This window comes from Oncorhynchus kisutch, linkage group LG5, assembly GCF_002021735.2.
Source record: "Oncorhynchus kisutch isolate 150728-3 linkage group LG5, Okis_V2, whole genome shotgun sequence".
Lineage (NCBI taxonomy): Eukaryota > Metazoa > Chordata > Actinopteri > Salmoniformes > Salmonidae > Oncorhynchus > Oncorhynchus kisutch.
In genome coordinates this window covers 26,250,075-26,274,977 of record NC_034178.2, presented here as the reverse complement: position 1 = coordinate 26,274,977, position 24,903 = coordinate 26,250,075, and the positions used below count along the sequence as shown (strand labels likewise).

At 42.0% G+C, this 24,903-nt stretch overlaps 1 protein-coding gene across 3 annotated transcripts in view; it reads left to right on the top strand.

Annotated features, from left to right (window-relative positions):
- The first annotated feature begins 275 nt into the window (after nucleotides 1–275).
- Nucleotides 276–24,903, top strand: part of LOC109890809 (SRSF protein kinase 1) — a 50,904-nt gene continuing 26,276 nt past the window's right edge. Inside the window, exons 1-2 of one of the 3 annotated variants that reach the window (XM_031824739.1) lie at nucleotides 279–603; nucleotides 1,271–1,325. In XM_031824739.1, the coding sequence (XP_031680599.1) occupies nucleotides 591–603; nucleotides 1,271–1,325 (68 nt within the window). In that variant the 5' untranslated portion in view covers nucleotides 279–590. Of the gene's footprint in view, nucleotides 604–1,270; nucleotides 1,326–15,174; nucleotides 15,494–24,903 lie in introns of those variants that run through there. The other 2 variants (XM_020482848.2, XM_031824740.1) reach the window with 2 other exon arrangements.

Sequence of the window (24,903 nt, the reverse complement as noted above, 5' to 3'; positions counted from 1 at the left end):
GTGGGCCTAGATTTGGCCTGGGCCACATCTGCATGATGATAGATTTTTGGGGCAAGTGAACCAGGACAACTGTTTATTCAGTTAAAACGATTCGATATAATCATATATCAATATGATCCGTAAACATATTTGTTTTCTAAGAGCACATGTAGCAAAAAGTAGAATTTTGTTTCATGTAGGCCTAGAAAAGGGACACAGACAGTAACGTTAAGTGGCCGTGGTCAAGAGGGAACGTTTGTGAAGTTTTGCCTGTAATGGGACGCCGGTCCGTGCTATCTGGGATCGTTGGGACGTCCCCCCACCCAAGGAGGGCCTAGTAGTCACAAAAATAGTTGGGTGTGTTGGTTAAATTGTGATTTTAATGAATGGAGCGACCGTTTTTTCCCCTTCCTGTGAGCGTGAAGCGATAGGAAATGGCATGGACGGATGAGCGCTCAACTCCGTTAACATACTCTGGTACAGGTTAGGGTTATGGACGTCCCAAGAATTCCAGATTGCAATGACCAAGGGACGCCTGCGCTCTGACCACTACACTGAAAACATATCGCTCAACTCCAGCTTGAACCCCATCCCCCGGGCCCGTTTACAGCATGGAAAGGAAAGGTAAATCTGCTTAAAGAAGAAGGACGATAAATGAACAGTATCAGTGAATGCGCACATCCATGATCCAACAAGCTGAGGCCGTTGATGTTGGACATGTGACTGTTATTGAAGGAATTGTCAAGGCCGTGGATTTTTGTTGATGTTTGTTGTGTTGAACTAGACAATAGCCAACCACGCGTTGTAGCTAGCTAGGCACGAAATGCTAGCTATCGTGAGCTGTAAAGCTAGTTAGCGGTGGAGGTTTTCACAGTTGCACAATCCTGATATGATTTGATAAAAATGATTAAAACTCGTTTGTGCAATTGAATAAAATAAAAACACGTGTGGGGAACACCTGTATTTTTGTAGCTAGCTAACTAACTTAACTAAGTCTGGCCATTTCAGCATCTAACACCTGCCCGCTAGCTATCTTAGCGGCTAACGTTATCTGGCTAGGTAACGTTAGTTCCATATTGCAACTTTGTGCGCACATACTTTCGCCCTCCGTATCACTATGGAACACTGTGGTGTTCACGTTATAACCAGCTACCAATGTTATAATTAACTAGCTAACGTTAGCTACCAGGTTTGGTATCAAACGAACGTTAATACGTACTGTTGTGAAAGTGAAAGGTCTGCCAAATGAAACGATGGTAACGTTATTTTTTGTCGTCTACCCCCGTGACAGTTCTTGCACTCCAGGCGAGGAAGAAAAGGACAAAGGCGAAAAAACCCGGCAAAAAGTGAGTGCCCAGTCACTTTTTTTTATTAGTTAGTCATTTGGATTGTCGAGAGAGCGCTCCTCTGCATGGCCGAATTGACTTTATGGTCTTAGATCCTGGTTATCGGCTAGATAAGTCTGATTGGAATCTTTCTATTGGTATTTAGGTTTTCATTATGCCACATAATCCTAATTTTGCTGTCGTCCATTCGGTGCGTTTCTTATCCTGGTTTGTGTGGTTGACTCATTCACTGAACTGACATGAGAAGTGAAAGTTGCCCTGATGCCATTGTTTGTCCAGGGCTGCATCTCAATCGTGTCAATGGGGTTCCCTCCTCTCCTTTCACTACCTCAGGGTTTAATGGAGAAGGAACCCGTGCTGTTACTACTCATGAATGAATGAACAAATAAATGAAAGGACAGTTAACATTATTCCTGTTGACAGTGGTGCTCCTATGACAGTATGGTCCATTTTATGCTTTCACGGAGTACCTATGTGTGGTGGAGATTCGGGGAGAGGATGCTCCAGCCAAAGCTCTGCCAATTATTGATGTGCTCAATTAGCATTCTCTCCTCTGAGCACACAAACACTGACACACACACACACACTCATATGCTGCTCTCATGCTTTGGGCTGTAAGTGTGATAGCATAGCAGTGCTCGTAGGGCCGAAGACCTGTAGGGTTGTTGCATGTATACTGACTGACGGAGATGGATTGTGTCTGCCCTGCAGGAATCATTAGATATAGAGCATGGAGTATCACACCTTGGAAGGGAATTTAGTGGTCCTAGATGTGGACGGGCAAGGTTATTTAAATACCCGATTTTGTTTTACAAAATCATAATGAATTCAGGGCATGCAAAATGATACCTAGGCTAAATATAAGCCTTGCACAGCCATAAGTCCCACTAATAATTTTATAAAAATAGTTTGAAGGTGCTACACATGATTTTTTGCATTGTAATTTAAAAAAATGCTGATAATATACAGTGCATTCGGAAAGTATTCAGACCCTTTAACTTTTTCCACATTTTGTTACATTACAGCCTTATTCTGAAATTAATCAAATGTTTTCCCTCATCAATATACTGGACAATGAAAGAAAGTTGATTTGAAAACCAATATGGAAGTCTTTATTAAAAAATGACATCCGGACGTGGTTGGATTTAGGCTAGGCTACTTTGAAGCAAGCTAAGACATGCCTCATAATACGTAGTAAAACATTAAGGTTTCAAATTAAGTATATGTTTTCAAAATGCATAAAGCCTTCAGCTCATTGCAAAGTAAAGCCTGCCTTCTGTTGCCTATGCATTTGAATGGTGAATGGGAAGCGCACTTCAATTACCAGTTGAGAAATAAAAATAGTTGCTATTTTTAATCGTGGTCATCAAAACTGTTTTTAACACACAATTCAATTTAGAATTGTTGCGCAATGATTAGGCAAATAAAAGTAGGTTTCACTCCAGCAGCAACGAAAGAGCTGTTTGAGGAGCTGTAGCATCAGCTCTCGTGCTGGCTGACAGATTTTCTGCTCAAAGGCAGGAAATGCTGTGTAAGATACAGAACGAATATACACGTGTCAATTTAATTCCACAAAATTATGCAAATTAACCGAATAGACCGATAAGCATGACCGGTCAAATGAATTACATTGACTGCAGTGGTAGGCTTGATTACCAACAACGATGAGATGGTCTACAGGGAGGAGGTGAGGGCCCTCGGAGTGTGGTGTCAGGAAAATAACCTCACACTCAACGTCAAGAAAACAATGGAGATGATCGTGGACTTCAGGAAACAGCAGAGGGAGCACCCCCCTATCCACATCGATGGGACAGTAGTGGAGAAGGTGGAATGTTTTAAGTTCCTCGGCGTACACATCTGAAATGGTCCACCCACACAGACAGCGTGGTGAAGAAGGCGCAGCAGCGCCTCTTCAACCTCAGGAGGCTGAAGAAATTTGGCTTGTCACCAGAAACACTCACAAACTTTTACAGATGCACAATCGAGAGCATCCTGTCTGGATGTATCACTGCCTGGTATGGCAACTGCTCCGCCCACAACCGCAAGGCTCTCCAGAGGGTAGTGTGGTCTGCACAACGCATCACCCTGGGCAAACTACCTGCCCTCCAGGACACCTACACCACCCAATGTCACAGGAAGGCCAAAAAGATCATCAAGGAGAACAACCACTTGAGCCACTTCCTGTTCACCCCGTTATCATCCAGAAGGTGAGGTCAGTACAGGTGCATCAAAGCTGGGACCGAGAGACTGAAAAACAGCTTCTCTCTCAAGTCCATCAGACCGTTAAACAGCCATCACTAACATTAAGTGGCTGCTGCCAACATACTGAATCAAATGTCAAGCCACTTTAATAATTAATAATTGGATGTAATAAATGTATCACTAGTCACTTTAGACAATGCCACTTTATATAATGTTTACATACCCTACATTACTCATCTCATATGTATATACTGTACTCTATACCATCTACTGCATCTTGCCTATGCCGTTCAGCCATCGCTCATCCATATAGTTATATGTACATTTTCTTATTCATTCCTTTACACTTGTGTGTGTATAAGGTAGTTGTTGTGAAATTATTAGATTACTTGTTAGATATTACTGTTACTATTACTGTCGGAACTAGAAGCACAAACTTTTCGCTACACTCGCATTAACATCTGTATGTGACCAATAACATTTGATTAGACTGGTATTTCCGTCAATGAATAGGCACAGAAGCATTATTTCACAAGGGGATTTAATTTCTTCTCCTGGAAAATTGGCTCGGCTGCAATTTTGTTTTATTGGCGTTTAAATGACCGGCTAAAGGAAACCCAGACACACACACACCGCCAGTCCTCCGGCTCTGTCTCAGGTTGGCCCAAAATGGCCTAACAGTGCTAGTCTCAATCTACACAACACTGGTGAAGAGTTTTCCAGTTTTTGAATTCCGTTGCAGCGCTCTCGCACACTTTCCTTCCATTCTCCTGTCTCACAGTCTTGATCTCATCTCTCCTGCCCTCCCTCTTCTCTTTCCAGTCTTCATCCCTCCACACCCTCCCTTTCTTCCTCTCTCACTTCCTCTTTCTCTCTCGCCTCAGTAGCTCACAAGTATTAGTTGCGCAGTGTGTTCAGTTCTGGTGTGGTACAGAGGAGAGCTGGGGAGCGGTGTTGCGAGCGAGCCCCAGATCAGAGCACCGTTCCTGGGTTAGCCTGGCCGAGCCTGCCTCTGGGCCATGTGGCTTCTCGACTGGATTGTCTCTCTCAACACCGCCGTTGTCAAGCTGGCCACCGGCTTGAGGTGCAAGTGAGTGGCAGGTCGGATGCTGTGTGTGTGTGTAGGGCTCTACATTAAGGCTCGTCTGCTTGTCCGGTCAAGTAGAAAAAATATATATTGGTCAGACAACCAGAATATAGATTTCAGTTGTCCTTATGAACATGTAAAAAAAAAATCTATCTATTACTCCGATCAGATTTGGATCAGGCAGTGCATAGTTGACATTGAGTAAATTGTCTATATTCCTAAATCCTACTTCAATTAATGTTATATTTACACAAAGCAAGAGAACAATGTAGACCGAGCTAAGAGTTTCACCAAAGCAGTGCAAAATAAATATTTTTCTCTCTCAAATGTCAGATGATCTAGGCCAATAGACATTTGTGTCTTATTGTTAAAGGCCAAATGTTCAATGTTCTCTCCACTTGATATGAATGTGATGTCCCTATTAAGCCACTCCTTCAGTTTCATGCATGCTAGATTTCTTCTGCGCTATTTCATGATCAAACAATGAATGAATCGAACGGCGTTCTCGGCTACCTCAACGTTTTAAGTTGTTTTTGAATAACCCAAAAACATGGGAGGCCTAAGGTAATAATGAGAGCAATTTGAAGAAACAATTGCAGCATGTACAAATCCAATGATACATTTCAACAGACCTGAAATGTCATTAAAGCATGAAGACAAGTTCAAGTTATGAAGAGTATTTTCCAAACTATTCCAATAGTGTTTATTGTCCTAAAGTTGCAGCTTTTAAATTGGAATTAAATATGAAAGTAGGAGTCTATGCTATTCTCATTCACAGATGTATTTTTAATGACATATTTTAGGCCACAGTGAGTGAAATGGCGCAAACGATCCTCAGATGGTCAAATCTAATGAGTCAAAAGAACTTGTGCTACAGCTGAGGAAAACTTATGAATGAAATGATGCATAGTTGGCCTAGGCCTATTGCCATATTATTCTAGCAATGTGCAACCTACCTACAACACATATTGTAGCCTAGGCCTAATAAGAGACTAGGATGAGGCACAAAAAAAAGCAAATCAGTTTATATTTATCCAGTTCTGAGGACAGCAGATTTGCTCTGCAGCCCATGATGATTTACAACCCATCACAGACACACAGCCAGCAAGGCTTGTTGACTGTCACTCACTCCATCTGTGCGCTTCGGCACACACAGATAGCCAGATAGGGTTAGGCTACAACACATCTCTTAGGAGCAACAGCTCCACTGGAGTGGAATGGGCTATTTGAAAAGATTTGGCTCCGCTCAATATATTTTGTCAATGTCATAATTCCTCTTGTGTGTCTCTCTCTCTATCTCTCTCCCTCTCAAGCCAAATGCGTAGCAGTCTTCTTCTTCTTTAACTTTTAAAAACAAGTTTGGGGATGGCCGCTAGGGGGCGATAACATTGTCAATGAGCAAGCGCCCTTTTGGCCGAAAGTGTTGGACCACAAGTGGCTTAAGCTTTTGGACAAGTAAAAAAATCTGTCTGGCCAAAAAAGTTAATGTCAATCCCTGATCTGTCAGCACACCTGACACACCTGACTTATTGGTGGCTTGATCAATTATGATTTTTTACTACGCAGCAGATGTTGACTGACATCACTCCACTGGGCACCAGATTAGATGAGAATGACGAGTTTAGGAGGAAGTGGTGTGTGTGCATGGTGTATTACATGTGTACCTGAGGTGTGTGCAGAATTGTGTGTGGCGCGTATGGAGACGTGCGAGTAGGGTTGCAAAATGTATGGAAGGTTCCTGGATTTCCAGAAAACCTGGTTGGAGGGTGTGCAATCCCTGCCCAGGGGAAATGCTTGTTTAGGTTCCACCTCCGAAGGATGACGCAAGCTACTGACACAGGCTAGTATATTCACGAATTTGGGGTGGGAAAGAATCTCCTGGTGATATCCACGTTAGAGCCCTGCTACCCGAGTCCGACGGGCCCCGACATCATATGGGTTAGGGTCGGGTAGGGCCTGTTTTAAGACACAAGATTATTTCACAGAAAATAATGTTGCTTGAGTTTTGTCAGAGTCTAGTGTGACAAAAAGTAGCTAACGGCAAACTGTTCTCATGTGTCTTCAATTGAGCAGAGCATCCCAAGCAGAGCCGTTGCTATGGATACTCGGACTAAGCTGCCAAGATCAGAGCTCATGCCGCGTGCGCTTCATGCAGGGAGCAAGTGACAGACAGAGAGGACCGGCTAATGGATTTACTAATGGAGTAAGTTATTTTGGGCCGGGCCTTCATTTTGGCAGACTCAATCAGACCTGGGTAATGTAGGGCCTGAACGTTGCGGCCTGGCCTCGGGCTTAACATGAATGCCAACAAATAGTGAAATGACAGCTGTTAGTGTATCTTGCTAACCTTATCTTGCTAGCTAATGTTATCTGTTGCAGATTTTTTTTGAACTACACCATTCTCAAAAGAGTAGCCAGCTGGCTAATAGTTCTGGAGTTGGGTTTGTCATTCACATAATAAGGAAAACCTTTCCACAGATGTAAAACGGATTCTTTGACTTCGTTATCCACAAAGTTTTTGGCATCTTCCACCAGAGACATGTGCTTTTTCTACATTGTAATGGACATGGTGCAATCTTGGGTAGGTAGGCTACTGGCAGGCTGCGGTACAGCAAAGCCAAGTCAGCCCTTGCTCATGGTTCTCATAGGGGCTGCACCAATCAAAGCAGTAAAGCGTGTAGTGAAGTGGTCAAAACCATTCATCTTGGGTTGACGGGGGGAGCAGGGTAGGCTCGTGTAACCGATGTGAAATGGCTAGCTAGTTAGCGGGGTGCGCGCTAATAGCGGTTAAATCGGTGACATCGCTCACTCTGAGACCTTGACGTAGTTGTCCCCCCCCCCCCCCCGCGGCTTTTGTGGAGCGATGGGTAACGATGCTTCGAGGGTGGCTGTTGTCGATGTGTGCAGAGAGTCTCTGGTTCGAGCCCAGGTAGGGGCGAGTAGAGGGACAGAAGCTATACTGTTACAGTCATACGATACAATTATACCAGTTATAAAATTGATATAGAAAATGTATAAACTACAACAGATTGTTAATTTTCTGCAAAGAAAAGGGGGGGGGGATAAAGCATAAATTTGCGCCCCTTTTTTAATTTGCTCCATGGTTATGGCAAAAAGCAGTTTGGCTCAGTCATGACTCGAAGAGGAACAACTTCGAAGGAGTTTAATTTAATAAACAATGCCATGCTGGTGGGTGGTAGGTTGAAATAAAACCTAGACAAGAAACTAAACAGGCAAAAAATAATTTCCACGTCATCTCATAGGAAAAGACAAAGCATTTACGTGGGCAGGTTGGATTTGTCACTACAAGCCCAAATATATCATACTTTGAATATAACAATGACTTATTGACTTAAATCGTTGTGCAGCATCATGGGTAAGCTCTGGCCATTGTCCTTTAGCTCTACAGGTGTGAATGTTCAAAACTTTAATTTTAGAATTTGTTTCTGTATAAATTCATTGTTTTTACCATGAAGCAGCACGGTGGGAGAGATGCATATTTTTTGACTTGACATTTTGCACTGCTTTGGTGAAAATATTAGCTCTGTCTACATTGTTCTCTTGCATTCTGTAAATTGTTTATAACATATCAATTGAAATAGGTTATGCAGACTATAGCGAAGAAATGGTCCACTTGCCGTGGGCTGCCCGGTCCGCTCTACTGCGTGGTGTCGAGTTGGAATTGGTTCTACATTGTCACATCACAGTGTCGTCACCATCGACAATGGAGGTCAATCGTCTTCGATATCTGATACTATTGTAATATCGCCCAACCCTAGTGTATGTGTCAGATTGATGTCTCAGCGTCCCTGGCTATGCCTCTGGTAACTGTATCCTGCTGCTCTGTTCTCATTTAAGCCTTTATTGGCATATCCTAAGGCCCTATAAAATCTGTGTTGTGGAGAACCCGGACCGAATCACGGAATCCAGACATTATAAACGGAATTTAACAATATTCAAAAATGTATTGAACAGTAGGAAATCAACTAAATGTACTGAACTTAGGAATTCCTTAATTTGCCCAAAGGTAATCATAAGACTTTAATGAACCCAACCCTAGTGTTTATACCAACAACAGTGTGTGAAAACCTTGTGAAGACTTACAGAAAACGTTTGACCTCTGTCACTGCCAACAAAGGGTATATAACAAAGTATTGAAATAAACTTTTGTTATTGACCAAATACTTATTTTCCATCATAAATTTGCAAATAAATAAATTAGAATTTAGAATTTCCTACAATGTGATTTTCTTGCACAATTGTTGGCTGACTAAATACTGTTTTGCCCCACTGTAGATGGGTCTGACCACCATTAATCAAATAAGAACTGTCTTATAAACTAGGGTTATTTTAGATGACACCTAGCTGTATAGTTAGCTACCTAGCTATTTGGTTAGCGAGCTAGCTATAGCTACTGAAACAGATTGTCGTTTTGCTATGCTTTTGGGGAAGAACATTGCATCCATGAGCTAGCTAGCTTTTTTAAATGACAAGCACTGTAGTTGCGCGAGACAACTTTACCAGCATCGTAGCATACACATCGATGTATCGTATATGAAATAGGAGTGATAGTGTAATCAATGTGTAATAACTACGTAAAATATTCATGCTCGCGTTACATTATTATGTGACGTGCAGTCATTTCGGGTCCTGATTGGTCAACAAGCTTATTTGACACGTCAAATAGTGTGATTTGATTTGACGTGTATCTTTTTTGACACGCAAAGTCGCAAACGACGTTCCAAAGAAATCCTGGTTGAGAATGAAACAACTGAACAAATTAACAACGAAACGGCACAGCAAGTAAGTGAAAGAAATAGGTTTGGATTATGTTTTACTGGTAATGGGGACACGTAAATGCCAACAAAATTACCTTTTGGTGTGTGTAACCTTTTATTTAACCTGGCAAGTCGGTTCAGAACAAATTCTTATTTACAATGACGGCCAAACCTGGACTACGCTGGTCCAATTGTGTGCCGCCCTATAGGACTCCCAATCACGGCCGGATGTGATACAGCCTGGATTCGAACCAGGGACTGTAGTGATATGCAGTGCCTTGGACCACTGCGTCCATGTGTGTGTGTTAACTATTTAACTGTACTGGAATGCTTAAAAGGCGGCAAAAAATGTTTTCATATCTGTATCGGGGTTTTTTTGTTGCAAGGAAAATAATGGATATCGGTATTGGCCAAAAATGTAATATTGGTGCATCGTGTGTGTGTGTGTGTGTGTGTGTGATATATTTGTTTTTAACCTCTCAAGTCAAGGTTCTCAAAATGTTGGCACCCACTATGGGGGCCGCGACCCCTAGGTTGGGAACCCCTGATCTAGTTTATTCCTTTCCTGCCAATCCTAACCATTGTTCCACAGATTTAGAAAGGGAAGGCCAGTCACTTCCAGTTGTATTATCCAGGGCATTGGACTGTATGTTACTGTAGTGTTTTTCTAAGGCACAATAATTCTCTGCTACATTTTCATCCTCGATCTCGCTCTGCCTGCATAGCCTTGCTCCTGCTCTTTATGTAACCCATTTCTTCCTGCAGTGAGTATGTTTGTGTTGGACTGCAGAGAGCCCCCCAGCAGTGAGACTGAGTTAGTTAGGACATGAGGAGAAGGGGCGGTAGGGGGTGGGGAAGGAGCACTGCAGACTGTATGTGTGTGTGTGTGCAGATAGGTTACAGAACTACTGTTGTAAATTAACTGTTTTGTACCGACTGCCTCACTGATTGACACACTGACTGATTGTCTCTCACTGACTAACTAGCTGATTGTGAGTGGACTAGGCAGACGTAGGAAATAAAGAAAAGGTCACCTTTTAGTCTAGCTGGCAAGTCACGTTCTGATGTTTTTCCTGCCTGAAGTTAAAGGTCCAATGTAGCTGTTTTTACAATTAAGTACCATACTGTGATTGTTTTCAATTTAAGTTGTCGAAAATAAACACATGGCTTCTTAGCATAAAGTCATTTCTCAAGCAAGAAGTTTGCTGGGACTGTGGGAGTTGTTTGAGTGGGGATGGGAAATCTGAAAACGTGCAGTTGTTGGCAGAAAGGTTTGGAACTCTCTTATTGGTGTATTAACTAATTTACCGCCTGGTGATGTCACCAGGCAGGCTACAACTCCATCCCATCAAAGCAGGCTGTTATTTCAAGCTGTCTTTTCAAAGAACTCTTACACTAAAAGGGCATTATCATTTTCATAATTTCACACTAATTTCACACACCAACTTCATAGTGTGGAAATACTTTTGGTCATGTAGATCAGAAATATATTTCACAGTGGTTTAGCTAGTACAATGATTCTTTACACTATACTTGCTGGTTTTGTAGCAAACTGAAATATTTGAATTTTAGCAATCAGCAAATGGCAGAGCTATTTCTGCATAGTGCATCTTTAAATGCACTATGCATTATTATATGGGTTGAATGCTGTAACACAGAATAAAACAATTAATACAAGTCCCATGATGGTAGTGACTGCCCATTACTGCTTATCACTTAACAATAATTTATTCACATTACTTAACTTAAGTAAAATATTTCAGTTGTGCATATTACATTTTGTTTGATTACTATCATTTCATTCCATGTTATCCTCTCATCTAGAGCTGCTGCCTAAATAACTAATTTAGTGGTTCCTCAATGTAAATAAGGCATACTGGTAGAGATACTTTTTGTCTTGTAGTGTATGTGGACACCTGCTCGTCGAACATCATTTTTAATTGTAAAAATGAAGTGTGATTCACACCACTCCAGCTGACACTTGGCATTGCCCATGGTGATCTTAGGCTTGTGTGCAGCTACTCAGCCATGTAAACCATTTCATGAAGCTCCCGATGAACAGCTATTGTGGTGACATTGCTTCCAGGGGCAGTGTGTGTATGTGTGGTTTTTATCATGACTTCTCAATACAGAGTTTTTACTGATCATTAAAGACTAAAGACATTCTGAATTACATGTAGACACACAAAAACAGGCCATTTTACGCAGTGTACACCGCACGGGGAGATCTAGACGTCACGTTTGTTGACTTGACAAATTGTTGCATTGTGTTCAAGGTTGGTGGAATGTTAGCATATTTCTGGTGGTTTAACTTGGAATGGCAGTCGGGTAGCTAAGCTAACACATCCACCCAGTATCTGTTGGAAAGCAGACTGAACCAAGTTTTGCTCTAGGATTTTGCCTGTGCTTAGCTCTGTTGTGTTTATTTAAAAATAGATATTTTTTAAATATATAAAAAACCTAGTCCTTGCCGATGACAAGAATACCCATAACATGATGCAGCCACCACCATGCTTCAAAATATGAAGAGTGGTACTCTGTGATGTGTTGGATTTGCTCCAAACATAACACTTTGTATTCATGACAAAAGTTTGCAGTATACTTTAGTGCCTTGTTGCAAACAGGATGCACGTTTTGGAATATGTTTATTCTGTACAGGCTTTCTTTCATTTATGTTAGTATTGTGGAGTAAGTACAATGTTGATCCATCATCAGTCATCTCCTATCATAGCCATTCAACTCCTTAACTGTTTTAAATCCCTGAGCGGTTTCCTTCCTCTCCGGCAACTGAGTTAGGAAGGGCGCCTGTATCTTTGTAGTGACTGGGCTTTGTGATACACCATCCAAAGTGTAATTAATAACTGCACCATGCTCAAAGGGACAGTCAACGGTTACTTAAGAAAAGAAAAGAAAAACATCTACCAATAGGTGCCCTTCTTTGCGAACCTTTGGAAGAACTGTCTGCTTGAAATTCACTGGTCGACTGAGGGACCTTACAGATCATTGTATGTGTGGGGTACAGAGATGGGGTAGTTATTCAAAAATGGTGCTAAACACTTGCATACGGTGAGTCCATGCAATTTATTATGAATGTTAAGCAGACTTTATTAACTTCAGAACTTATTTAGGCTTGCCATAAGAAAAAGGTTGACTTATTTTAGCATTTTTTATTAATTTGTATACATTTCTAAAAACAATTCCACTTTGACGTTAAGGGGTAATGTGTGTAGGTCAGTGACACAATCTCAATTTAATCCATTTTAAATTCAGGCTGTAGCACAACAAAATGTGGAAGGGGGGGGGCCTCCCGGGTGGCGCAGTGGTTAAGGGCACTGTACTGCAGCGCCAGCTGTGCCATCAGAGACTCTGGGTTCGCGCCCAGGCTCTCTCCGCGACCGGGAGGTCCGTGGGGCGAAGCACAATTGGCCTAGCGTCGCCCGGGTTAGTGAGGGCTTGGCCGTTTGGGTTGTGTATCGGAGGATGCATAACTTTCAACCTTCGTCTATCCCGAGCCCGTACGGGAGTTGTAGCGATGAGACAAGATAGTAGCTACTAAAACAATTGATACCATGAAATTGGGGAGAAAAAGGTGTAAAATTCACACACACAAAAAAACAAATGTGGAAAAAGTTAAAGGGTGTGAATGCTTTCGGAAGGCACTTTATATCCATGACAATATATGGAAAGAGTAATTTGTTGATTGTATTTGACAGTGTGTTGTGCCCTTATAGCCATTCCTTTACGCATGAATCAATCGATTCTTTATGCTTCGGGTCCACAGTCCGCACACAGCTTCATACCTTTGTGCGATTGTGGTCTGTCACCGTCTCCGGTTTCTTTTTTTGGTCACAGCCGATGGCAACTTTGGGATGCATGAAGTGCTGAGGATGCAAACACTTATTTGACATCTGTCCACCATGAGTGTTGCTTTAGCGCTCTCCATCACTAATGTGGAGTGTAGCTCCGCTTGTATCTTTTGTGCAGAATGCTGCAGCTTCCATCTCTGTTTGATCACCGTTCCAGAGCAGGGAACGGTGACATTTATGTGAAGAAGTTGTCCATGGTCACATTACTGCCTTTGGCCATGTAAAACTCCACGAGTCTCAAAACCAGTCCGAGTCACTCATCCGCTGGCCTGGTTTATTCTTTCACCACATATGGAAAGGTATTGAGTGTTGGGCTTGAAGACTAAGTCAATGTCAATCACATGAAGACCCTTCATCAGCAACGTCGATATCAAGCTAAAAATGCAATCAGAATCCAGCTCATCCATCCATTAGTTTGGTTCGGCTTTCCATTGCGAACTACACACATTGTAAACTGTGTCTGATTTGACTCTGAGGGGAGATTATATACCATTTCCAGCCTTTTCATAATAAAATAATTAGACCGCCCACAAATAAATATTCGTAAAAATGTAAAAAGGATATATTTTGTATTTCATTTCTCTTACAAAAAAAGCATATTACATTTGATCAATTTTATTTGTAGATTTGATTAGTAAAAATCTGCAGTAAAGGCAAGCACCAACATTTGATAAACTGTGCATAAACATTTGTAAAAGATGCATTACACAAAGAAATATTGGTGAAAATATTGCATAGGGAAATATTCATGAAAATATTTCCATGAAACATTATATTAAAAAAGGCCTAGATAGGCAAGGATTTGTTTTGGGTTATTCTACAAAGGCATACTGCAACACATAGGCCTCGCCTATTTAAGTTTCTCTAAAGGACAGCCATTACAGCTGTGAATAATTTTAAGATTCTACCAACCTTGCACAACTCTTAGGGCAACATATCCCTTGTTTTTAGCAAAATTGCTCAAGCTCAGTAGATTTGGTTGGGAATCATGGATGGACAGCAGTTTTCAAACCATGTCTGATTTTCAAGCAGATTGAAGGTAGTACTGAGACTGGACCATTCAGGAACACAACACCTCTTGGACAGTCATTCTGATGTGTCTTTGGCGTTACTAATTTGTGTTATTGTTCCGCTGAATCCCAGGGTTAGCTTTTCCAAAGACTACGGCGTGACAAACTCCCAAGTCCCTTCCGGTGACAGGCGTACACATAACATTATGCTGCCACCACAATACTTCAAAAATACTCTGGGGTGTAAAGACCGTGGCCAGTTGAATATGGATTTACATTACTCTGTCTGTTGCTCAAGTCATTGCTAACAGCCATCTGAGTAAAATAAAAGCAAATGTATTACGGTCAAATATCATCTTTGTTTAGCCTAGATTCTTGGAGACTATGCTGTACATGTTTTGAGGTGACAGGACAGTGTTCAGTCTGTGCAGATGTACCCCTGGCTCCATAGTAACAGTAATAAGTGGGGAAACATTGAGAGGAACACGGTAATGTAGATTAATGGGCTGAGTAATTTATGAATAAACTCTCTGCCACTTTACATAAAGAGAGGGAGATGCACAGGCACATGGACACAGAGACAGACGACCACGTTGTGCAGCATTGCTAACAGTAGTGAACACAAAGAGAGTGAATAGGGTGAGAGATGGTACAGATGCAGATTGTGGTGCGTTGTAATGATAATGAGAGAAGGAAGCATCGGGAGAGAACGAGAAGAAAGACTAAATGAGAGGGGGAGGTTGTTTTGGTCTGAGGTGGAGGAGGTGTAAGCATTCATCACCTGCAATGCAGTGCTGGGCTGAGTCAGCCAATCATAGCTGAGCAGAGAGGGGAGGAGGTTGGGCCAGGCGCTGACGACAACCAAGGAGAGTTCTCGGTCAGCGAGAGGGCGAGAGGGAATGAGCGGGGAAGAGGGGGGGGGCAGTAACAGCAGTGTCTAGCTCCTTTGCCTGAGCCTGCAGCGAGACTGGGGCTCACAGATTTCTCCTCTTCATTCTTATCCTCCTCTCCTTCTCTGCACTGCTCTCTTCCTCTCCCGCTCTCTTCCTCGCCTTGTACTTTTCCCCTCTGTTTTCTGGACTCTGTTCATCTCCACGCTGATCCCATCCCCTCTTCACTCATCTCCTCATCCTGTCGTATTGTGGTGTATGGAGTGAGGATCTCCGGTCCCGCCAGCACCCATCCTCTCTACACCTCCCTCCATGGGCATCCGAGCATCCTGCAGGTAAGAGCAGGGGGAGAGGAGGTGCGTGTGTGTGTCAGGATCTCTGCACTTGCATGTCCTTGAAGTACCCCTGATATGTGCGCCTGCGTGTGTGTGTGTGTGAGAGAGAGCTGTAACAGCTGGACTTTGTCCTCTGCAGTGGTCTTGAGGATTGAGGAAGCAGAAAAGACACTTGAGTGATTTTAGGGAGAAGGCTGACTGAAAACACTGGTCTTTCTGCCTGTCTGTCTGGTGCTATAGCCTAACTGAGAATTCAACAGTGGTCAGGGAGGTCTGTGAGTCTTTTCTGATGTTTGACCCTGGTCAGATTAGGGTTAGATTTAGCGAAGTAGTGACCGAAGGAGAAGAGGGTTAATAGAGAAAGGAAGTGTGTGTTTGCGTGTGTGTCAGGGCGTGACATTAACTTTTTTAGCCACGTGTCCTTTGGACAGGTAGGACAGATTTGATTTACTTGTCAAAGAAATCTAAAATGGTCGAACACCATTTTACACCATTGTATGACGCAAGGAACCACTTTACAAAATATAATGCATTACAATTTTTTTTTACTATAGAAAATCTGAGAAAATGTAGGCTACACTCTGCCTATTAGCTTCTTTGCATACAACCAAGTACTTTTATAAAGACAAATTAATAGAATTGGCAAAATAAAGCAATCCCCATAAAAATATTGCACTTCCGCATCTGTGGCGAAAGGTAAGGAGTTAGAGCAGTGTTTGTCAGACCATAAGACCCACATTTTTGACCCCTCTGGAAAAGCGATTCTCACTAACACATTTATGTCTGTTGTTTTGCTCTAGGAAGTATATATGGAGACTGTTTAGTGACACAAATAAGGGGTTAAATACTTTTGTGTGTGTCTACAACCCTTCAAATTAGTGGATTTGGCTATTTCAACAACACCGTTGCTGACCGGTGTATAAAGTCGAACACACCGCCATGCAATCTCCATAGGAAAACATTGGCAGTAGAATGGCCATACAGAAGAGCTCGCAGAAAGGGGACCGCTGAAGCGTGTAGGGCGTAAAAATCATCTGTCCTCTGCAACACTCACACTGCCTCTGGACGCAACGTCAGCACAAGAACTGTTCATCTGGAACTTCATGAAATGGGTTTCCTTGACCAAGCCGGCCCACACAAGCCTAAGATCACCATGCACTATGACAAGCATCGGCCGGAGTGGTGTAAAGCTCGCTGCCCTTGATCTCTGGAGCAGTGGAAACACCTTCTCTGGGGTGATGAATTACGCTTCACCATATGGCGGTCAGATGGACAAATCCGGGTTTGGTGGATTCCAGGTAAACACTACTGTTTTGGGGTAGGCCCCTTAACTCCTGTGAAGGGAAATCTTAATGCTAAAGCATACAATGATGTTCTAGATTATCATGTGTTTTTAACTTTGCAACTGTTTGGGGAAGGCCCTTTCCTGTTTCAGCATGACAATGCCCCTGTGCACAAAGCGAGGTCCTTACAGAAATGGTTTGTTGAGATCGGTGTGGTAGAACTTGACTGGCCTGCACAGAGCCCTGACCTCAACCCCATCGAACACCTTTGGGATTCATTGAAACGCTGACGGCGAGCCAGGCCTAATCGCCCAACACCATTGCCCGACTTCACTAATGCTCTTGTGGTTGAATGCTGTAGGGACTTGCTTCCAATGTTCCAACATCTAGTGGAAGGCCTTCCCAGAAGAGTGGAGGCTGTTATAGCAGCAAAGGGGGGGACCTACTCCGTATTAATGCCCATGATTTTGGAATGTTTGATGAGCAGGTGTCCACATACTTTTGATCAGATAGGGTAAGTTTCCTGTATCTTTCTTATCTCTCAGATATAGGACAGACACTTCAGAACAAAGTTCCTTTTGGGGGGGGGGGGGTGACAACTATCTGTTGTACCATGTAGTGAATCTGTTATTCAATGTGTTTGTATGGGCTAAAAGCTGTAAGGCCAAATACAATTTTTCATCAAATAAGAGATATATATATTTAAAAAAAAATCTTTGATACTTCAAGGGGACTTTAAAATTCCAAATCAAATAGCTAAAGGATCCTTGGTATGACCTTCTTAAAACAATTCCATATAGCTTAGTAGAAACCCCTCCCCCGGCTTTGACAGGGCTTTGACTGTAATGGGTTAAAGTCTGGCTACATTTTCTGGTTCCTGCCTCATGTCAGCATCGGTTTGGACATGAAGCTGTAGCCAATATGCATATCACCTATAATTTGACATTTTTATTTATGTACATGAAAAATATTGTGCTCATGTTGGCCTCTTCTGATCGAAGTCATTGATATTGTGATTACATTTTATATATATATTTCTTGTCCATTCAGACAGCTTAAATCTATATTCTTGTCTGATATATATCTATATATAAAACTAAAAAACTTGTCTCGGACAAGAGGACAAACATTAATGTCGAGCCGTGTGTGTTTTCGCGAGTGTGTTGAGTGTGGTGCATGTGTGTCAGGAATGAATGCAACAGCAGCTGTGACGGTTGCTCATCAATGGAGACGGGATAATGTTGGTGACATCGTCTACACGTCCTTCCCTTTCATAATTGTCTGGCACCCTCTCTCGCTCCATCTCATTCTCCACCCCTCTCTCCCAACTAGGGTTGTGAACTTTTAAACGACATGGGGATCGTTAACGTTGAGACGATCCCGAACCAATTTTTTTTTATTTTTTATATATATATATTTTTTTACAAAATTCAAATCTGTGTAGTTATCACACAACTACCACTAAAAGGAACGGATCATCATCATCTGAACATTTTCATTTTCAAAATGCCTAACGCAACAATGCTATAACGTTAGTAGGAGGAGATGTGCATCTTTGAAATGATTTGCCGTGGATATAAAGCTCTCCATTGGGAGAATGTCAGACGGTGAGACATGGAAGTGACTGCGGCGACATTTGGTTTAAATTAGGTGGTGGCTAAATAAATGCAAACCTTGTAAGGTGGATTTTAATTGACAGTGACTATGTGAGAATGTTGCTTGTTTTTATTCCTGGTGTGTTTTGTTGTGTAGGATGATGGATCCCTGTAGCCTACAGCTGTCGTGGATGAGGAACTTGGCTCTTTCGCTATTAATCTTTCCTTGATTCCTTGTATCATCTTCACCACCTTTTCAAAACGCTATGAGATGGTTATCAAGGACGGGTGAATTTGTAGTTGTCCCTGAGGTTCAGAATAGTGTTGCTATATTTGATCCCAGTCAGCTGACATTGAGTTTGTCAGCTGACAGGAGTTGGTTAGTTGGTGGTAGAGGTGGGTTTGAAGTCTCTCTCTCTCTCTGTGTGTGTGTGTGTGTGTGTGTGTGTGTGTGTGTGTGTGTGTGTGTGTGTGTGTGTGTGTGTGTGTGTGTGCGTGCGCTCGAAGAAGGAAATGGGGAGAGAGCAAGTCAATACTCATTTTCCTCACTAAGTTTTCCTCAATAGACTTCCAGTGTTGAACAGAAAAACACCAGACAGTGTCTTAGTCACACAAAAAAATGGGATGTGCTGCTCTGTTTTCACCCACTGATTACCCCATGGCGAACATCAGCCTCTCAAGTTGACTGGAGAACTTGCACACCCGCTGTGGCTTAGATATAGAATGAATTATAGTTCTATGGGCTGAGGTCCCATGCGTCTGAAGGCGGAAGTACACTACACGATTTTTGCCCAGTCTGCAGACTCTAACCAGAGAACCTCTCACATTTAACTATTCAGTCAAGTCAAATCGTATTGAACTTGTAACCATATATAGTAAATTCAGCTGGTGGCACAATCAGGTCAGAGTCATGCTATATTCTTCTGGGCAGGTTTGCACGTGTAGTGGAGAAATCATTAGGGTTCGTTCCCTTCCAAGACGATTCGATACGTCTAGGTACAGTGCATTCGGAAAGTATTCAGACCAATTGACTTTTTCATCATTTGTTACATTACAGCCTTATTCTAAAATGGGATTCAATACATTTTTCCCCACATCAATCTACACACAATACTCTATAATGACAGAGAAAATGGGTTTAAACTAAAATAAATCAAATCACATTTTATTTGTCACATGCGCCAACAAAATGCTAGCTACAAGCCCTTAACTTCTTGACGCACCCATCCCTTTAGTGGGATCATTTTCATCAACAAATTCAAATTAAATTACAAAAAATATTTAATTTTCATGAAATCAGCTTGTTGTTAATCCACCTGGCTAGTCAGATTTCAAAAAAGCTTTTCGGCAAAAGCATACCAAGTGTTTATGTAAGGACATCTCTCTCAGTAGACAACATTACAAACAGCTAGCAGGCAAGTAGATTTGGTCACGAAAGACAGAAAAGCAATAAAATGAATTGCTTACCTTTGATGATCTTTGGATGTTTGCACTCACGAGACTCCCAGTTACACAATAAATGTTCATTTTGTTCCATAAAGATGATTTTTATATCCAAAATACCTCCATTTGGTTGACGCTCAGAATGTTCAGAATTCCACAGGATCGAGCGGTCACGACCAGGCAGACAAATTCCAAATAGTATCCGTAAAGTTCGTAGAAACATGTCAAACGTTTTTTATAATCAATCCTCAGGTTGTTTTTACAATATATAATCGATAATATTTCAACCGGAGCTTCTTCAATAGGAGGGAGAGAGAAAATGTCTGCTCCAAACTGTTGCGCATGCAAAACGCTGCTGGCACCCAGCCATACAATGACGCGATGTGATCTTTCTTTCTCAGTTTCAGGCTTTTATTTTGAAAAATATGTCTAAAGACTGTTCACACCATGGGGAAGCCATAGGAAACGGAATCTGGTTGATATCCCTTTAAATGGAGCAAAGGCAGGCAAAGGAACAGGTTTTCGCCTGCAATATCAGTTCTGTTATACTCACAGACAATATTTTGACAGTTTCAGAAACTTTAGAGTGTTTTCTATCCTAATCTGACAATTATATGCATATTCTAGTTTCTGGGCCTGAGAAATAAGCAGTTTCATTTGGGTACGTTTTTCATCCAAACATCAAAATACTGCCCCCTACACTCAACAGGTTTTAAGTATTCAGACCCTGTGCTATGAGAATTGAGTTAAGGTGTATCTTGTTCCCATTGATCATCCTTGATGTTTTGTACAACTTTGAGTCCACCTGTGGTAAATTCAATTGATTTGGACATGATTTGGAAAAGCACACAGCTGTCTATGTAAGGTCCACATCAGAGCAAAAACCAAGCCATGAGCTTGAAGGAATTGTCCATAGAGCTCCAAGAAAGGATTCAAGGCACAGATCTGGGGAAGTGTACCAAAACATGTCTGCAGCATTGAAGGTCCCCAAGAACACAGTGGCCTCCATCATTCTTAAATGGAATAAGTTTGGAACCACCAAGACTCTTCCTAGAGCTGGTGGCCCAGCCAAACTGCGCAATCAAGGGGGAAGGGCATTGGTCAGGGAGGTGACCAAGAACTCGATGGTCACTCTGACAGAGCTCCAGAGTTCTTCTGTGGAGATGGTTGTCCTTCCGGAAGGTTCTCCCATCTCTGTAGCACTCCACCAATCAGACCTTTATGCTAGAGTGGCCAGACAGAAGCCACTCCCCAGTAAAAGGCACATGACAGCCCGCTTGGAGTTTGCTAAAAGGCACTTAAAGGACTCAGACCATGAGAAACAAGATTCTCTGCAAGATTGAACTCTTTGGCCTGAATGCCAAGCGTCACGTCTGCTGTGCAGCGTTGCTCCCTATCCAACCTGACAGAGCTAGAGAGAATCTGCAGAGAAGAATGGGAGAATCTCCCCAAATACAGGTGTGCCAAGCTTATAGCGTCATACCTAAGAAGAGTCTAGGCTTTAGTCGCTGCCAAACAAAGGACCGAGTAAAGTGCTTCAACAAAGAACTGAGTAAAGGGTCTGAAGACTTATGTTAATGATATTTCAGTTGTATATTTTTTTCAACATTTGACCAAAATGGATGATAACCTGTTTTTGCTTTGTCATTGTGATATTGTGTATGGATTGATCAATTTTAGATTAAGGCTGTAAAGTTATAAAATGTGGAAAAAGTTCCTTTTCACTGACAATCATAACTCAACAATAATCTGTCTAAACTGCGTGCGCTGTCTTTCCGTCCTACTATAGGCAATGCGATTTTAAAACAAGCCACAACTTTTTTTGCCTTCAAGAGGTGCCCATTGCATCCAAAATTGTAATAGCACCTCGGTTGTTCAAGATGATCAACCCCGTCTATTTTGTTGTATTCCATTACAAGATATTCCATTACAATATAAGTTCCTAGCACTTTTAAAAACAACTCCAAAACCCCGCTCCCTCGCCAATGAATTCTTGCTTTCTTGCCTGACAAAAGAACTACAGAGTTTGCCAATGTTAGCTGATTAGTTACGAAGCTGGGACAGTTTCCACATGAATTGCATCGGTCGAAACATGACAAAACAAGCAACTTGTTAGCTGGCTATGTAAACAAATATCCAACTGATCAAATGTATTTATAAAGCCCTTCTTACATTAGCTGATATCTCAAAGTGCTGTACAGACACCCAGCCTAAAACCCCAAACAGCAAGCAATGCAGGTGTAGAACCATGGTGGCTATGAGCTCCACTGCACGGGCATCTACCTTACACAGCTAAGCTGTAAAATAATGTGAAAACGAGGCAATGTATAGCCTATGAATTTCTGCACATAGCAAACATGACAAACCCTAATTTATGCCAAACAGATAAACACGAATTACTCTAGCCTTGATTTCAGTGATTAGAAGTCCAAGATGACGCCATACTGGATGGCCACAGTTTTGCAAGCTCCAACCCAACATTGCTATTTTGTTTATTTTAACAATATTTTCACAATATATTCGTTATTGTTACTTTTGAACATCAGATCGGCAGTTACTTACCCCAATTCCGGCTTCTACTTTGACTCATCTCCCCTGGGCTCTAATTCGGACAATTTTTGGGCTGCCCAAGTGGAAATGCCGGCGTTACAGAGGCAAGCGATGGGGATAATGAGATTAATGCGAAGGGAAAACTGGCCACCTCTTCCCTCCATTCTACTGGCTAATGTACAGTCACTTGATAATACGATGAATGACCTCCGATCCAGGATTTGCTACCGACTGCAATATTCTTTGCTTTTCAGAAACATGGCTCTCGGACAAGATACCCCCCACGGCTATCCAACTAGATGGGTGGAGAGTACAATGGAGTCAGGGAAATTAGGGGGGGGGGGTGGGGGTTGCCTCTTCATCTACACCAGCTGGTGTGCTAATTCTATTATTCTGTCATGCAATACCTGATGGTCAAATGCCTACCCTTCTATCTCCCGAGGGAGTTTTCAACTGTAATTGTGACAGCTGTATACTTTTCACCTCAGGACAATAGAAATAGCAAGCTGGCGCTTAACCTCTAGCGACGAGCAATCCCGTATCCGGGAGCGTAATCATAGCCTCAAGCGCATTACCATAATGCAACGTTTCCTATTCATGAAAATCGCAAATGAAATGAAATAAATATATTCAAACACAAGCTTAGCCTTTTGTTAACAACACTGTCATCTCAGATTTTCAAAATATGCGTTACAGCCAACGCTAGACAAGCATTTGTGTAAGTTTAGCATGGCATAATGCTATGCTAGGCTGTGCTGGCAGCAGGCAACATTTTCACAAAAATAAGAAAAGCAACCAAATTAAATCATTTACCTTTGAAGAACTTCAGATGTTTTCAATGAGGAGACTCTCAGTTAGATAGCAAATGTTCATTTTTTCCAAAAATATTATTTGTGTAGGAGAAATCGCTCCGTTTTGTTCATCACTTTTGGCTAAGAAAAAAAAACGAAAATTCATTCACTACAACGCCAAACTTTTTTCAAAATTAACTCCATAATATCGACAGAACCATGGCAAACGTTGTTTAGAATCATCCTCAAGGTGTTTTTCACATATCTATTCGATGATAAATCCTTCGTGGCAGTTGGGTCCTCAGTAGCAAACAGGAAAGTACTGCAGCTGGAGATTACGCAATAATTGCAACGGAGGACACCAAGCGACCACCTGGTAAATCTCTTAGGGTCAATCTTCCAATGATATGCCTACAAATACATCACAATGCTGCAGACACCTTGGGGAAAACGTGGAAAAGGTAAGCTGACTCCTAGCTCCTCCACAGCCATATAAGGAGTCATTGCCATGAGGCGGTTTCAAAAAATGCGGCACTTCCTGATTGTATTTTTATCTGGGTTTTTTCTGTAACATCAGTTCTGTGTCACTCACAGACAATATCTTTGCAGTTTTGGAAACGTCAGAGTGTCTTCTTTCCAAAGCTGTCAATTATATGCATAGTCGAGCATCTTTTCGTGACAAAATATCTTGTTTAAACCGGGAACGTTTTTCATCCAAAAATTAAGAGCGCCCCCTATATCGAAGAAGTTAACAAATTGTACAAGGCTATAAACAAGCAGGAAACCCTACACACGGAGGCTGCACGCGATTATAGACACATGATGCCCAACTTCAATCAACACGTCTCCAACGCCACTAAGTGCGACAAAGTCCTAGACCACTGCTATTCTACCCTCAAGCATGCATACAAGACCTTCCCTCGTCTGCCATTTGGCAAATCAGATCAAGACTATGTACTCATGCTTCCTGTTTACAAGCAGAATTTGAAACAGGAAGTACCCGCAATTTTCTATGTTGAGAAATTACAGGACTGCTTTGCTAGCGCTGATTAGAATATGTTTAGAGACTCCGCCGATAACATTGACGAGCTAACCACCTCCGTCACCGGCTTCATTAGAAAATGCATCGGCGATGTGGTACCCACGGTGTGGGTTCACTGTTTCTCCAATCAAAAGCTCTGGATTAACACAGAGGTTGGCGCTAAACTGAAGAGCAGGGCTCCCACACACAGAGCTATCGTAGACAACCCTCGTGCTGCGGCCGAAGACAGGAATAAGTACAAGAATGCCCGCTATGACCACCGCAGTTCCTGTATAGAGTATGCTTACTTACTTTATTATGCATTTAATTTTCCTTATTCTTATTTCTCTCTTCTTCGTTTTTTGTAATATATTGTTATTGATTATTTCATTGTTGGGTTTTGAGTTTGCAAGAAAGGCATTTCACTGTACTTGTGCATGTGACATTAAAACTTGTCTTGTCTGTACGGCTAGCTTAGTGAAAGTGACAGCTGAAGTTGACGCTTCTTGAGCGCAGCCCAAATTTACCGCTACACACAACTGTTTTTGCTTGGGTCGTTAACATATGAATTAACTCGGTAGTAACGAGACAAAACAACTAGTTAGTTGACTATATACAGCTAAAAACCAACTATTTCCATGAGACCGAGAGCAAACATTTGAGCTCCACTGCTGAAGTGCTCGCCTGTACCAACCAAGTTATCATGACAGGACGTGATCATCTGAGA